This window comes from Pezoporus occidentalis, unplaced genomic scaffold (genome assembly GCF_034315485.1).
Source record: "Pezoporus occidentalis ecotype Australia unplaced genomic scaffold, CSIRO_AGI_Poc_V1 ctg25, whole genome shotgun sequence".
In the NCBI taxonomy this organism is placed as follows: domain Eukaryota; kingdom Metazoa; phylum Chordata; class Aves; order Psittaciformes; family Psittacidae; genus Pezoporus; species Pezoporus occidentalis.
Genome location: NW_026914394.1, coordinates 4,368,259 through 4,384,971, shown reverse-complemented (window position 1 = coordinate 4,384,971; position 16,713 = coordinate 4,368,259). Strand labels below are relative to the sequence as shown.

Below are 16,713 nucleotides of genomic sequence, written 5' to 3'. Positions count from 1 at the left end.
ACATCTACATGGGCTTCTTTATACTTCTACTCTGTATTAGCTACCACCTTATTTAATTAAAATCAGGCTGGGTAAAATACAAAGACTGTGACTGGGATAGATCCATCCTGACCCTGAATATCCCCAAACCCAGGGCAATTACAAAGCTATTTCAAGCAGTTGCCAGATTTGCATTTTCACTACCAAAGTAACAGTAGCATTTATTGTATTCCATCAAAGAGCTAATGCACTAGGGCGTATCTGGCAGCTCTATATTGACACATGCAACTGCTTCAAAGTACCCATTCAGACAGACAGAAGTTCTCATTTTTCCATTCACTAGACCTCCTGCCAGGCTTATAGCCAACAGACAAGGATAATCATGGGATTACTACTACAACAGTACAACTACTACAACCACAACAGAAATCATTAGCTTCCCATTTCCAAACAAGAAAAACAGCACAGCGGGGAGTTTGATGACGGAGGGGCCAGAGGAAAAATAAAGTGATGGAAACTGAACAGCAATTAAGAGTTGCCTTAATTAACAGCTTTACAATCTATAACTCACATGCATACAGCCTACAGTGAAAAATGCCATTTTTCCTTCAAAACCTCTCTGTTGCTTTAAAGTCCTAACACCAGACCATAGCTTGAGGTTGAGGATTTTTAGTAACAAAACTAAGGAAAGTTGGTGCTGCAGCAGCCTGACATCTTACCCATGCTGAAACAGGAGATGAATCTGAAGGACAAACTGCAAAGCATTGAGTGTGTGGACTAAATGTCCCTGCCTGCAGGTCTGGAGGCTGAGCTCTGCTGCTGGCACTACCTGCACATGCAAGAGCCATGCTCTGAAAGGAATACCTAGCACAGAGGAAAGGACTCAGCCTCAAGAAACAAGTTATCCCCCAAGGAAAGCAGAAACATCTGCACATACAAGTCTGTGCTTCTAGGCTTGAATGCAGAATTCAAACTTGAGCAAGAAAAGCTGATAGATATGACCCATGAAAAAATAATGTGCTATAGATATGGGCTTTAATTAAATAAACAAAAAGGGAATGTTGTATTTTTCAGCAGAAAACAAAATCAGCAAGAAACCCCAAATCACTCTGCAACAAATTCAACATCGCTAAATGTAATTCTTGTTTCCATTCCAGTAAAAACATATTGTATGTGTCTTTTTGTTTTATGACTTTTTAAGAACACATTGACTAAGGGAGATAAATAAAAACATCCATCAAAGTAATTTCAGTTTCCTGATGGCAAAATAAATTTAAACTAATATGTTATATAATGAACAATGAAACTGGGAAGCAGTGCTTCAAATAGTCTCTGACTTCTAATGGGAATTCTCATTTACTCGAAATGTCCATCATCTAATTGCCAGGAGAGGTGCAGTACCTCTGAAATGAACAGCTTCAGAAGCATGGTTCCGTCTCCAACAGCATGCAAACTGCTAACCACTTCCAAGGGATTACAACCACCAAACTGAAACCCCTCCAGCATCAATCACATCCTTGTGTCCCTGGCTGAATGATGCTTAAAACAGCCAGAGTTGAAAGTACCCTAATATATACTTCTCCCTCTCAAAGAAACACGACTTGGAAAGAAAAAAGCAAGGGTACTGGGAGTGTGCATTATAAAGTGCTATGTGAATTTATCAAGGTGCTATGTTCTACAAAAACTTCAGTGCAGTTTGGTATTACATGGGATTACATAGCAACTCAAGGTGTCTATCTGCTTCTACTACATGTCTGACACATAACACAGAGCAAATCTGACCAAAAGAACATTACACATTAAGTGGAATTCTTATACAGTGAAATTTGGTTTCTCATTAAGAATAGTACAATAGAAAGCAGCTTTTTGCACCAGTGCAATTGTAGGTTATCAAATTACTACCACTACAGCACCAAAAAAAGGATTCCAAATACATTATGTAGGAGTCATAAATTATGTATTTCTGTAGTGTGATTATACAGAACTTCACTGCAATATACACACCAAGCTGGATTTATATCTGCAATATCCATGCACACACTCATGCACTCAATTTTTCACATATATCTCCCTCAGTATAACAACATAATTAGAATATAAAGCATTGCAAGTAAAGTGAGGTTTAGAAAGGTTTCGTTTCCAGTTTACACAAGATCCCATTACAACCTGTGATAATAGTACCTCCTGAACATAACAACCTCTCTGGACAAGCTAACCTTTGCTGCACCAAGACACTTTAGGAAACAAAGATCTTTTTCATTATTTTATTAAAATATTGGGAAGGTATTGCAAATGATTTGCAGAACCCTTTGTAATGTATTTTCAGTACATAACCTTAATGTGATGCCGTTTCACCTCTGGAAAGCTATCTTTATTTTATAATCAGTGGAACCAAATACTTGCATTTGTCCTTATGCAGTAATTTTTGAATTCTAAGGTTCAACAATAGCGAAAAGTAGAAGCCTATTTACACAGCAAATGTAAAAAAGTATAAAGGTTTACATAATGCAATCTTGCAGTTGAGATAGTAAATTCAAAATTTAGGGATAATTTCTGCAGTGCCTTACGGTTCATTCCAGGCACACCTATATATGTACTCCTATTAGTTTGCAATATAAATACTATCTCCATAATGTGGCAATAGACACACACACTGTGGGAATCAAATTTCTGAACCACCTGATTTGGGGATATTTAATATATTATCCTTCCAGTATCTGAAGGGGGCCTATAGGGATGCTGGAGTGGGACTCCTCATTAGGGACTGTAGTGATAGGACAAGGAGTAACGGGTTAAAACTTAAACAGGGAAAGTTTAGATTGGATATAAGGAAGAAGTTCTTTACTGTAAGGGTGAAGAATGGACTGGGCTGCCCAAGGAAGCTGTGAATGCTCCATCCATGGCAGTGTCCGAGGCCAGGTTGGACAGAGCTGTGGGTGACACAGTTTAGTGTGAGGTGTCCCTGCCCATGGCAGTGGGGTTGGAACTGGACGGTCTTAAGGTCCTTTCCAACCCTAACTATTCAATGATTCTATCCACAAGGATTCTCAACATTTTCTTTTTGTGTCTTTAAAAAAGCTACCCTGACTTCAAGCTGAAAGAAAAATTATTATTAGAAGTAATGTCATTAGTGTACCCATGAGCCCTGCTGAGTACCCTACTATGCCTACTGCTAAATGAAGTACAGTACTAATTTCAGATATGATAGCTGTATTCAGATTCCTACCCTAACACCTAGCAGAAGCTGCCAGAGCAGACATTCAGCTATGGCTGCCGAACACAAAATTGCCACAGGCAGAGTCCCCCTGCTCCGTTGCCATAATAGTCTATGCATGGCCTTTACAGCCCAAACTTCTTTGTTCTGCTGGCACCCAGAGGAAGGCTGGAAGATCTTTGGAGCAGCTCTCCAGGTTACCAGCACTTCATCTGGCGAGAGGAATGTAACACTGGATAATAATAACAACTCCTCACTTTCCTCCTAATTTTAATCCTTATTCACTTATTTTATTCTGTTATACAAAATAGCCATTAGCAAAATGACAAAAATGTGATTATCTGACCCAGTACAATCATCTATTCAAGCCATTTTTAACAGAGAGCATTCCTACCTGCTAAGGCATCCCGATAAAGTTGCACAAAATGGTTAAAGATATCCTTAGGCAAACATTTCTCATCAGGCAAACACTGCAAGAGAATGACTATCTCTGACTGTCCCACTGCATGCATGCCTTTTGTAGTGAAACACCAGCACTTCCTGTTCACATCTGCAGAGAGGAAAACGTGGATCAGAAGATGAAAATTTCATAAAATATGTCTCAAATTCACTGTATGAAAATAGCTCTTTCAAAAATCACTTTTACAGCGTGTTTCATTGTGATATCTGTCACACAGACAAACTAGGTTCTAAATCTGTAGACTTGCAAGAAAGCACAACTAAAACAAAAGCAGCTTGATAATTCCCTGTTTACAGCTGAGGAGCCAAAGCATTACAGTTTCCAGTCAGATCTTGGTATTAACTTTTAGCAGTTTCTGTATCCAAATTAAAGGTCAGCATTTAAACAGGAATGAAGGAACCTGGGAAAAGACCAGGCTGTTGGCTGTGCGTACCACAATCTTGACAGCTAAACCCCTTTCAGACAGTTATGTCTCTCTCAAGATGGATAGCTGGATGTCAGGTATTTTCATGAGACATCACTGTGTTGTTCTGCTTCACACGAATGTTAGTGATGACACATGCTCCAAGCGTCACAATTCATTTGTTGAGAGCACTAAGTTATTGAAATAAAATGTTCCATCTAATATGTATATATATGCACAGTAATGACATATTTATATGCATGCATAAAAACCGTACTGCTATCTAACCAGATGCTGAAAGGTTTATAAACATCTTAATTTCTTGTTTATGTGAAAATTTCATACAAAGTATTTTACTGCAAAACTGTCCTCAATTTCTCAAACAATGTTTTCTTATCCAGGAGAGACTGACTCAGGTACTAACATGGCAAGCCATCTGTATGCCTCCCCATTCATTCCTCCCTCTCCCTGCACACGTACATGCACATGCACACACATAGTATAGGAAAGAACAGAGTAGCAAAATGGAACCTGTGTATTACTATGGGATCTCATCTGCTTTTTCCAGAATGGGATGACAAGCAAATGAGTTAAGCAACAAAGGAGGAACTGGTGATACAACACCTTGCCCTACCAATTCCATAGACAAAACCTCTCTCCAGACCTAAGGCGCTATCAGTCTAGTTTATATTTTCTACACAAAGTTTTCTGTATTTATGTCTAAATCACTGAAAAAGAGCCTTTTGTAATGTACCTTAATATGGCTAAGTATAGTTTTCAATCCATGCACATTTTCAAACTATCCTACCAAATAAATACACTGCTGTTCCTACTAATAACATAGGTAACGTGTGTCTCCCCCCCCCACACACACACACATAGCCGAATCATTACTTAATAATAAAAACTTACAATTTACTATTTTTACCATGGACAGCAAATTAGCATTTAAAACAAATACAAGAGGGTCAGGGCCACCATCCTCCAGCTGCTGCATGACAGAGATCTGAGAAGGTCTCTCTTCTACAGCATAGTCTGTGAAAGAAACAAGTAAACACATAATTTATACATTTTCTGTGCGTTAGCTACTAGGAAGATAATGAAGAGGGGAGAAATACATAAACTAATGTATTCCATAAATCATAGAAGGTCAAAATCCAGTGTAAAATGGATCCCAACATAAAACTTCAAAGATGTTTGTAGTGTCCCTCTGTGATTAAGACCCAGATGACTAGCAAATTAACATTTTTCATCCATGTGATTATAATCTACTCTGCATTTAAGATATAACAAAAATAGTTACACTGGTAAAAACAGGTTTTTGAAAGAAATTTTGAAATTACCTTTCCAGCTAGAATGATCTAGAAAGAAAGGTAATTTTGCTTTCTAATGTGAAAATTTTAAATTCTTCTTAAAATAGAATTAGAATATAAAAAATATCATGCTGCACAGAAAATCTGGTATGTGACAGCATATGAAACAACATCAACTTAGCATACAAAGTACAGTTTATGTGAGGTTATCTACATAAAAGCTGAAAAGCCTATTCTAGTTTTACTCCTTTTCTGAGGAGGAGACTGAATAATCAGACACCCATATGAACAGGGTGAGTTATGAGCTGAGACAGGATAGAACAGATTTGTTTTGAAATTCAGTGCTGCTCACATTTTGGTTTTGAGACTATCCTGCAATAAAAGGTTACTTTCAGATGCCATTAAAAATGCACTCAGTCAGCAAAACTTGTAATAGGAATAAACAAATGAAAAAAAAATAAGTTAATCCCAGGAATGTATTAAAGGATGCCATGAATCAGACTGTGGAAAGCAATTGTCAGATAAACAAATACATATTTTTTTTAATCTTATAAAAATAAGGTTTTATTTCTCTGAATTCTCCTCCATTTGGGAACTCTGGAAGAGAGCATCACAATTGCCAAAAGCTTCACTGTAGGCCAAGAGGTACAGTAGTGCTGTTGAATGCAGTGCTTGGGGATGCTTCAGACAGAGAGGATGATCGAAAAGAATTTCAGAAGAGGGAAGCATGAATATTCATAAGGCTAATTAAAATGTATCTCTGTGTGAAACATTCCCCACAGTCCGATTAGTGAAGAAATTAGCCCACATTTCTGGACTGAAGTTAATTTTCTTTTTGCTTTATGTTTTACAGTAATTCTATGGCAAGACGGGTTTTTTCCTGGATTCCAGTAAGTACCAATGGTGTAAAGGACTGTCACAACGTTTAGCTAAAAGTACTTAATGTAAATCTCTTCAACTACTCAGCATATTGCCAGCATCTTGTTTTTTAAATCAGCACAGTAACTATTAGGTTAAACACAACTGGTAAGCATAAAAGCTAGCTGCCAAATTATACCCTCACCTCCTTTTACTCCAGTGGAGATGAGAATTGGAGGAAGACCATCTTCAGGAATTAGGTTCATTGCACTGCCAACGGGACTGCCAACCTGAGTTATATTTCCCGAGAATACAGAAGCATTATCAGTCTACAAGAAGCAAACAAAAAAGGATGAGATTACAAAAGTAATAATGATAGATATATATGAGCTGGCTGGCTGGCTGGATTACTAGATGTAGGTGAAGGAGTCTGTGTTTGCTTGAGAACCAGAAGCACCAAGTAATTTGGCTCTTTAACCCTCCTGTATGTGAGCCACTGCTAAAAGTCTGCTTAGACAGAGACTGCACTTCCCTTCTCTAGCAATACACATACCCATTTCTTCACAATATCTAAATGTACCTATGCCCATTTGAACTTTTGCAAAGTCTCAATTCCACTCACATAGGGTATGGTAAATTTAACATTGTTAGATTGTACCTGCACTCTCCTGCACACATCATTTTATAAGAAGTGTCACAGTTTTTCTGCTTTGTGCTATGACAATCTTGTTTCAAACTCCTTACTGACCAGGACACGGCTTCTTTAAAACATGCATTACACAAATATCTTTCAGACACAGGCTACACAACCGAAGCAAGCTTGGTATTTCTGTGGTGAATAGCAGAACACTTCCTTACTTCTGCTGCTGAAGTGTTGTTGTTGACAGGCTTTGATGGATCATGCGACACTGCTAAGGTTCCTGTGGAAGTTGTCCCAGCTACTGTCAGTTTTGCTGCATCAGCAACTTCTCCATTGGGTAATATCCCATCAGCAAACCAAACACGCCTTTGTTCTCTAGGTTGAGCCACTGGAGAGAACATAAAAACCAGGATTTAAGATCACACAGCAACATTGACTGGAAATTTGAGTACAGAAGAGCAAAATGGAAAAAATTAATAAACAGAGAAATATGAACTGGAAAGGGCTTAAGACATCATCTAGTGCATTGCCTATGGCAGCATCATGTATAAACACATCTGCTGAGAATAATTTACTTGTCCTTAAAAACCCTTATGTTCCTACTGAGGGCAGGAATATCACAACTGGCTGTAGCTAGAGTATTTGGAATGGGTGAAGTACAGATATTCTTTCCAAATTCTTGCTATAGGCAAATTGAAAGAAAAAAGAAGCCCTCTTACCTTCTGCCCCAGGATGCTTTAAAACTCCCACAGGTACCATGACAGTGGGAGGTGGAGAGCTCAGGGCGCCCGAGGCCTGAGCCTGCTGCAAAGGAGGGATAGTAGAACAGTATTCAGCAGGATTGTTAGGGTTAGGACTCTGGCTTGAGGCACTCATCATGTTCTCCCAGGCTTGAGCTGAAGCAAACAAAGAACAAGAAACATGAACACAAAGGAAGGTATCTAACAATCCAAAACACTGTGTTAAACTCTCACCTACAGCAGGTATGGACCCTGCCACCTTCCAAAGACCATCTCTCTTCCTTTATTTAAAAGCCCAGGATACTTCATTAGTTAAACAAGAAAATACACAGCAGGAGGAGAAACAGCACTGGTCCTGTGCCACAGAAGAAGTAGTTCATATAGAAATATTTTCTGAAAACTATACTTTATGTACGAAGATTAGCTCCTCATGCTTCGTTTTGTTTCTTCTTCAAAAGATTTACCTGAAAAAAACTAATACTTCTATATATGTGTATTTATCACACTGTATGGACAGATGGATATTCCTCTTAGAAATGTTTTATAACCCACAGGACACTTCAGCAGATTTACATTTTGTATATGAGAAAAACCATATTACATTTCTTTATATCCAGGGCAGATCAGTACAGATCAACAACTTATATTCTTAACTATATATATATAAAACCAACTTATGCTATTCATTCTGAAGGCACGACTTGAGCTTTAATTCAATTGGCCAAGCAGTAACACATAAAACTGCTTTGTCAAGAACATCCATCACAGGGAAATCTCCCCTATAGCTGTTTGACTGTATCTCCACAGTACTACCTCTTTTTCATCTATAAAGAAGGCTTGTAGCTATGGAAGGTACCAGAAAATTCATGTGTATTTGCACCTTCAACCATATTAGTATGCTACAGTTAATGCACTTCCCTAGTCAGACATAAATATCATGTCACCTGTACACTCACAGCAGCTATAAAGCCTGAATAAATCATGCACATCTTTTGGTTCCTTTGGCTATGAATTTGCAGAAAACCAAGGTGAAAATAACAAGACCAAAAACCCCAAACAACACAACAGAACACAAACCCCTCCTGCTTCCTCTCCTCAACCTGTAAAACCAATGGAGTGAAATGCCTGCCAATGGAAAAGATACTGACATGGCCATTTGAGAAGATTAATTGAATTGAAGTATTTCTGCAACAGCAATTCTGCTTTCGTTTGGAGTAGAGGGCCTGGAAGAAGAAACTGTTAAAGATGCACAAAGAAAAGTTACATCTCTAGGATCCCTTTGTTAGAAAGGTCAAAGCATGGTAAAAGAACTTTTAAAGCCTTGCCTAAATCAAGCAAAGTGCCAATTCAGGGCATCTACCAATTGAAAATATAGTAAAAATAGCACTGGAAGCTTATTAAACATAGCCTGGCAATGGAAAAGTGCCAGAAAACATACAGCCCTCCCCCCACACCTCAGTGAAACACAAACCAGATACCAAGCAACCAAATGAAATAACTACTTTGAAAGCAGAATTCCTACCCCTGGTTCCAAGATTGTGCAAAGATTAATGCTTAACCTGCTGCACTGAGTGGAAAAAAACCCCAACACTGTACCCACAAAGAAACTGCAGCTATCAGGAGGGATCAGATATGATCAGGCTACAAGTTAACTAACCAGTAACCACAAGCATCATAACACAGCACTGCAGCAGGGATAGAAAGAGAGAGGTAGCCCAGGGCAAGTACACCTAAGCAGGCAGCAGCACTCTCCCTGTAATAAACCAAACAGTGGTGTCACTGTTTGTTGCCATTAATGTGTATCTGCCCTGGCAACAGGACAGAAAGGCTTTTAAAAGGAAATCATTATAATATGATCAATTTTATTATTCCTTTTTACAAGAACACTTCTGGTTTCAACTGAAATACTTTCAGATTCTTCCCTTCCCCCAGATGAAAACAAATCCTACTCACGACCAAAAGGAGCCAGCTGCCTTTTGCCAGGTGTATGTGTAATTCCTTGGTTTTGTACACCTTGAAATACGTTACTTTCTCCATCTCAAAATGTCATATTTTACCACCCCTTCAACATCAATGTCACAACTTGGTTTCAGCTTTTAGATATTATAACCTAAAATTTCCTATCACCTTACACATTTGGCCTACAGAAAAGAATTATTAGTAGTTAAAACCTACCACTGATTAATCTTTAAACACTTTGAAACTGGAAAAAATTGTTCCTGGTTATTAACATAACATGAACATGAATGAATGAACATGAGCCGACAGTGTGCGTCCGCAGCCAAGAAAGCCAACCGTATCCTGGGCTCCATCAAAAGGAGCGTGACCAGCAGGTACAAGGAGGTGATCCTGCCCCTCTACTCTGCTCTTGTGAGACCTCACCTGCAGTATTGTGTGCAGTGCTGGTGTCCTCAACATAAAAAGGACATGGAACTGTCAGAACAAGTCCAGAGGAGGCCACGAGGATGATCAGGGGACTGGAGCACCTCCCATGTGAAGACAGGCTGAGGAAGTTGGGGCTGTTCAGCCTGGAGAAGAGAAGGCTGCCTGGAGACCTCATAGCAGCCTTCCAGTATCTGAAGGGGGCCTATAGGGATGCTGGAGAGGGACTCCTCATTAGGGACTGTAGTGATTAGGACAAGGGGTAACGGGGTCAAACTTAAACAGGGGAAGTTTAGATTGGCTATAAGGAGGAAGTTCTTTCCTGTTAGGGTGGTGAGGCACTGGAATGGGTTGCCCAGGGAGGTTGTGAGTGCTCCATCCCCAGCAGTGCTCAAGGCCAGGCTGGACAGAGCCTTGGGTGACATGGTTTAGTGTGAGGTGTCCCTGCACATGGCAGGGGGGTTGGAACTGGGATGATCTTAAGGTCCTTTCCAACCCTAGCTATTCTATGATTGTATTCTGTGATTCTATAAACTGCCTGCTAATTTTGGATGCTCATCTCAAGCCTAAGCACTCAGCTACTTTCAATCAAACCTGCATAATACTGAACTTCTTTGGAGAAAATTAAAGCTATGAACTGTTTTAGCCAGACCCTTAGCAAATCCAAAGATCTTTCTGAAACCAGGAGCCCAAATAATAATACAGTAACATGTAAAGATACCGTCAAAATTGCTGTCTGAAAGCTGACATAACACAGCATTTTCCCAACTTATTCTTGGTTTTAACTACAGCAGCCATCTTTGATAAAAGTCTCCAAAGTTTAACTAAACATTTGTAGCAATGGAGATTCCAGGATTCCAAGTTTGCACTGAGAACCTGGATTTGTCCACTTCTCATTCTACCTTTTACATGTCCAGTTGTGCCTGTCTGACCTTCCTCCACAACTGAAGTTACTTTGATCATCAGGTTCCAGTTATCCAAAGACCACTAATAAACTGAAGACAGTGCCTGGAACTTCTCACAGTGAGACAGGATTTCTCATGATTTAAGCACTCACATGGATACTTTCTCAACCTAATCCAATTTTTCTACCTTCTCAATTCAAGACAGAAGAGGTGAACACTGAGTCTTTCAGCAACAGCCGTCCCAGGTTCATGGACATGAAGTCGATTGGGCAGCATCACCACCCAAAGCCAGCACAGGAAGTTCTTGAAATTTTCAAAGGCCTCAAGATACAGTGGGAAGAACAGTCTGTGTTTGCCCCTATTTAAACCACATATCTGAAGTGTTAACAATATAAAGCACGAAATTCAGATTAGATTCCATGGCCATCTGGTCAAACCCAAATAAAAGTCTTTCCTTACACCAAGCAGAAGTAATACAACTTCTTCTTTGTTCTAGTTGTTAACTTCCTAACTACTTGTGACCTCTCTCATATGTCCCATGTTCACATCAGGCTTTTATAAACAGCACCATCCTGGGTTTGACAGACTCTCCAGTAATGTGCCCAAAGCAATAATCCCAACTCAGCTGTCCACAGTTGTGGACAGGCTTTTAGATAAGATGCCCTACTCTAGCACCAAGGAGTTAACGAGGAAGAAAAACTGGATTAATCTGTGGATAAAGACTACTTCCCCAGTTTCCTATAGTGCATAATCTAGAAGAGGAACAACTGCATTAACCTTCTCTTTGACATCCAGTAAAAAAGTGTAACAGGTTAACTACTCAGGCATCAAAGGACAGAGAGTAGGCACCTGCATTAAAAAAACAAAAAGCCACCAAATCCACAGTTTCTGAAATGCTGGTATAGCACTTACAAATTAAAGCTTTCAAACCCATTGCAACCTTACCAGTTTTTACCTTTTGTTAAGCATATTTAGTTTAGTAATCCCTACTCTCCACAGAGCTTCCATGCTGGTCTCTCCAGGGCTTTCACTGTTTTAGAATACTTACCCATTCAAAATAAGGTATTTTCATTTATTTTCTTTAACAGCATCACTGCAGCTCAACGCAAAGCCAGTGAAATGCTGCATCTCAGATTCTCTTGCCACTTACCATTCATTAGTACAGAATGGCAGATTACACACACTCTGGCTTCCTTTCGGTCCATGTATAGCAACTTGCATTTCAGGCTACAGCACGCCGCACAAAAAACCTGGAACCAAAGGGGAAACACCTTCAGTGCTGTTCAGAAGACGTGATGAACTGATCGCATTCAGACAAGTGAGTATTTGTAAAGCTCTAGATGTGGAAAATAAGGAAGTTAATTATTAGTATCTTCCTCTTAAAGCCACAGTGACTAATACCTGCCCAGGATGCCCTTCCTACTAATCCTGATGAAGCAGTATTACGTGGAACACATAGATGCATGCTGTCCTGATAATGCACTATGGCATTTTCAACATATGTTTGGCATACATGACATTAGGTTAATAAATTCCTACCACTTTACTCACTGAATTAACCATCTGGGAATTAATTTCAGTCTTAGAAAACGTATGAGTACTTTCTAGAACCAACTGTGTCTAAACGCACAAGTTCTCTCTACAGAAGACATTGCTATGGCACAGATTAATTCAAACAGGTCATTTTTCTCCGCAGCAGGGCAATTTACATGTCTTAGCAACTCTAGCTATTTAATCTCTTCATATCTGACAAGCTGTTCTTCAGTTGAGACTTAACTGAGCAGTGATGTATCAAAAAGTGTTCAACATATAAAACAAGACATTTAATAAAGCTGAATGACATTGGTACTACAAGAAAATCTTTCTCAATATTAAAAAAAAAAAAAAAAAGCAGCTTGTATTTAAATGATCACAAAAAACTACAGCATCTCAACACTGGAGAGAAATCAGGAATTGCATTTTACACACACTGGCTGCTAAGGGGAGATCTGGTGCAAAACCCCTGAAAGGACAACCTCCTGTAGAGATGCTGTCACATCGCTAGTGCTTCTCACCTGAACAAGCTCTAACAATTCCCCAGTCCTGGGCAGGAAACAATCTTGAGGCTTCCTCCACACAAGCAAAACAATAAAACATGAGCATGACTTGTGCACCAAAACAAACACCTGCATGCAGACATGATCCTATGACAGTCACCTCCATCTCAAAATCCTGCAGAACAGACAAATCAGGCTGCCCTAATGATTGATTTGATTCAAATAATAGTATTTTCTTTATTTAAAAGGTTAAAGTCCAGGTGACATGACACTGATGAACACCCATTTCATGCAGAGAGGTAGTATCACACTCAGGAAATCTAGAAACTGCAGCAGCCACCCTGAATTCAGATATCAAGAGAGATTTTCAAATTTCCATTCTAGATGGATATTATACCTACAATCCATTATGCAATCAAAACAATTATTCCATCATCACTTCAGCAGCAGTATTTCTGTAATATAGACAAGAAGCTACATAGGATTCTCATATATAAATATATGTAAGCCTACCTAAACTTCAGCTGAGTTAAGGATCACACCAGACTATGACCACTTTGCAGCCTGTTCCATCTGCAGTCTTTTAGTGGCAAGTGTTTATAATAAGCACATATAAAATAAGCTCTGATTTCACCATGAGAACTGAAAATCAAATGTGAAGAAAGAAGAGCTCACCCTGCCTCATTTCAACCAGTTTAAATGTTTCCTAATTATGTCAACTTAAACATTTCAGAAGCAAAATAGAAGTGAGTGCACACTGGCATTTTAATGCAAAAAATAAACTCAACCCTTTTGCAAATGTGAAAATCTTAAAAAGTCATTTAAAAAAGGCAAATGTACTTTAAAAATCTCATTTCTGCATTTACACATTAACCAAATTTACAAGCATTCTAGGGAGTATTAATAACATCACAGCATATTTTAGAGACATCTGACATCATTTTAGCTCTCTGGGAGAAACTTCCAGTTGAAAGTTCAATACTGAACATGGAAAAAATCAATGTCTTCAACCATAAATGAAGGGCCTACACAAATTAATACCTAATTTAGGACCCTTTTGCATTTAGGACACATTGTGCATTCAGCAAAGCTCCTGAGTGCAATGATCTAATATTAGGAGAGAAAACAGAAGCAATGATAGAACACCTATACCTCCTTTCTTAGGCTGCATCAGCCTTCTAACAGTAGTAACGCTGAGGAAGAACACAGTCCAGCACAACTGACAATTCAGTCTTGTTATTAACAATCACCAAGTCACTATCTCAGTATATCATGCTATAGAAGAATAACACCGCAGTGTCAAAGTGAGTTTCTATTATTAGGGCTTTCAGGTTCACTGGGAGTTGTTAAAGCATTAGTTGCTAGGGGGTTTGGTGGGGTTTTTAATATATTTTTGTGGAAAACTATAGCTTTGGTTGGCAGTATAAAAATGAAATACAAATTTTCTGGTTTTCCTATCAAGGATGACTGTTTCATCTGACAACAGAAAATGCTAAATACTGTCATGGTTTAAACCCAGTCAGGTAACTCGCTCACTCGCTCCCCCCCTTCTTTCCCTCCCCCTACTCCCAGAGGGATGGAGAGGAGAATCGAAAAGAATGCAACTCCCCCAGGTCGAGATAAGAACAGTTTAGTAACTAAGGTGTAACAGAGATCACTACTGCTACCACCAATAATAACAGTGATAAAGGAACTAACAAGGGAAGAGAATACATCACCTCACCACCAGCCAACTGATAACTCGCCACCCCCCAGCCTGACCAAGCACCGACCGATACCTCCTCCAACCCTGCAGTCCTAGCCCTTCCAGGTAACTCCCAGTTACACCCCACCCTGGGCATGACGTGCTGTGGTATGGAATACCTCTTTGGCTAGCTTGGGTCAGGCGTCCCGTCCCTGCTACCTCCCGGCTTCCCCTCCTCCCTGGCACAGCATGAGCCTCACAAAGCCCTTGGTCAGGGTAAACATCACTTAGCAACAACCAAAAACATCAGTATCACCAGCACTGTTCCCAGGCTGGAAGTAAAAACACAGCACTGCACCAGCTACCAAGAAAGAGAAAAATTGACTACTAGTGCTAAACCCAGGACAGTATCCACCCCTTATTCCATACCATTCACGTCATGCTCAGATCCCACATTTTCAATATACCATTGCTTTCCCACATATATACACCCATATACACACAGACCAAGAGAAAGAGATCATTTTCTTAGTGCATGGACCAATCCCTATAAGGCTGCCGAGTCCATTCGGTCCATGATGTCAGTTTCCACCTCTTGTAACAATCTTTCAGGGCAGGAAAGGCTGTGTGCAGTATTGGATCTTTCCCTGCTGATGCTGATCGTTCCTTTACTGCGGAACTCATCCGGTTCTTTCAAAGTTCATGCTCTGTTGGGATGATGGTTGGAGGGAAGTCAGGGCTAGTCGCTGGTGACCTGGAGACATCTAGTTGATGGGCTACAAAAGTATTACACAGCAGGCAACAGCATACAGTTAAGTTCATTGGCTGTTTTCCCCTAAAATCAAATCCCCTTGAGGTACACATCGGACTTCCCCATCTTCCTGCATTACCCACCAAGTATATCCAGGTCCCTGAGCAAAAGCAATCCCACGAGTGGGTTTGCCTTTACCTGAAGCAGGAATAACCCAGACTGTCTTCCCCAGCAAATTCTTCATATGCACCACGGGAACTTTGTCCCCCTCTACAATATGTAAAAGTTCTGACTGGGCTGGGCCAACCCTGCTGGCAGATCCTCTGGTGTTGACCAACCAGGTGGCCTTTGGTAAGTGTGTATCCCAATGCTTGAAAGTTCCCCCACCCATTGCTCTCAGTGTAGTTTTTAACAGCCCATTGTACCGTTCGATTTTCCCAGAGGCTGGTGCGTGGTAGGGGATGTGATATACCCACTCAATGCCATGCTCTTTGGCCCAAATATCTATAAGGTTATTCCAGAAATGAGTCCCATTGTCTGACTCAATTCTCTCTGGGGTGCCATGTCGCCACAAAATCTGTTTCTCAAGGCCCAGGATAGTGTTCCAGGCAGTGGCGTGGGGCACAGCATACGTTTCCAGCCACCCAGTGGTCGCTTCCACCATGGTAAGCACATGGCGCTTGCCTTGGCGGGTTGGTGGCAGTGTGATACAGTCAATCCGCCAGGCCTCCCCATATTTATACTTCAACCATCGTCCTCCATACCAAAGAGGCTTTAACCATTTGGCTTGTTTAATTGCAGCACATGTTTCACACTCATGAATAACCTGGGCAATAGTGTCCATTGTTAAGTCCACCCGTCAATCACGGGCCCATCTATATGTTGCATCTCTGCCCTGATGGCCTGAAGTGTCACGGGCCCACCAGGCCAAAAATAATTCACCTTTACGTTGCCAATCTAAGTCCATCTGAGCCACTTCAATCTTAGCCGCTTTATCCACTTGTTGGTTGTTTTGGTGTTCCTCAGTGGCCCGACTCTTGGGTACATGGGCATCTACATGACGTACCTTCATCACCAAGTTCTGCACCCGGGCAGCACCACAGTGCAGCAGCCCAGATGGGTTTACCTCTGCGTTGCCAGCTGCTCTGCTTCCATTGCTTCAACCACCCCCACAGGGCATTTGCCACCATCCATGAGTCAGTATAAAGTACTGGCCACTTTTCTCGTTCAGCAATGTCCAGGGCCAGCTGGATGGCTTTCACCTCGGCAAACTGACTCGATTCACCCTCTCCTTCAGCAGTTTCTCCAACTTGTCATCCAGGACTCCATACAGCTGGCTTCCATCTCC

General features: G+C 40.4%; 1 protein-coding gene across 1 annotated transcript in view; it reads right to left on the bottom strand.

The window, feature by feature from the left end:
* ZFYVE9 (zinc finger FYVE-type containing 9) overlaps positions 1-16,713 on the bottom strand; it is a 68,708-nt gene that overhangs the window by 18,706 nt on the left and 33,289 nt on the right. The window contains exons 5-10 of the mRNA XM_062623186.1: positions 12,045-12,144; positions 7,587-7,763; positions 7,086-7,255; positions 6,433-6,556; positions 4,969-5,091; positions 3,588-3,743 (exon numbers count right to left, since the gene is read on the bottom strand). Coding sequence (XP_062479170.1) covers positions 3,588-3,743; positions 4,969-5,091; positions 6,433-6,556; positions 7,086-7,255; positions 7,587-7,763; positions 12,045-12,144 — 850 coding nt within the window. The remainder of the gene's footprint in view (positions 1-3,587; positions 3,744-4,968; positions 5,092-6,432; positions 6,557-7,085; positions 7,256-7,586; positions 7,764-12,044; positions 12,145-16,713) is intronic.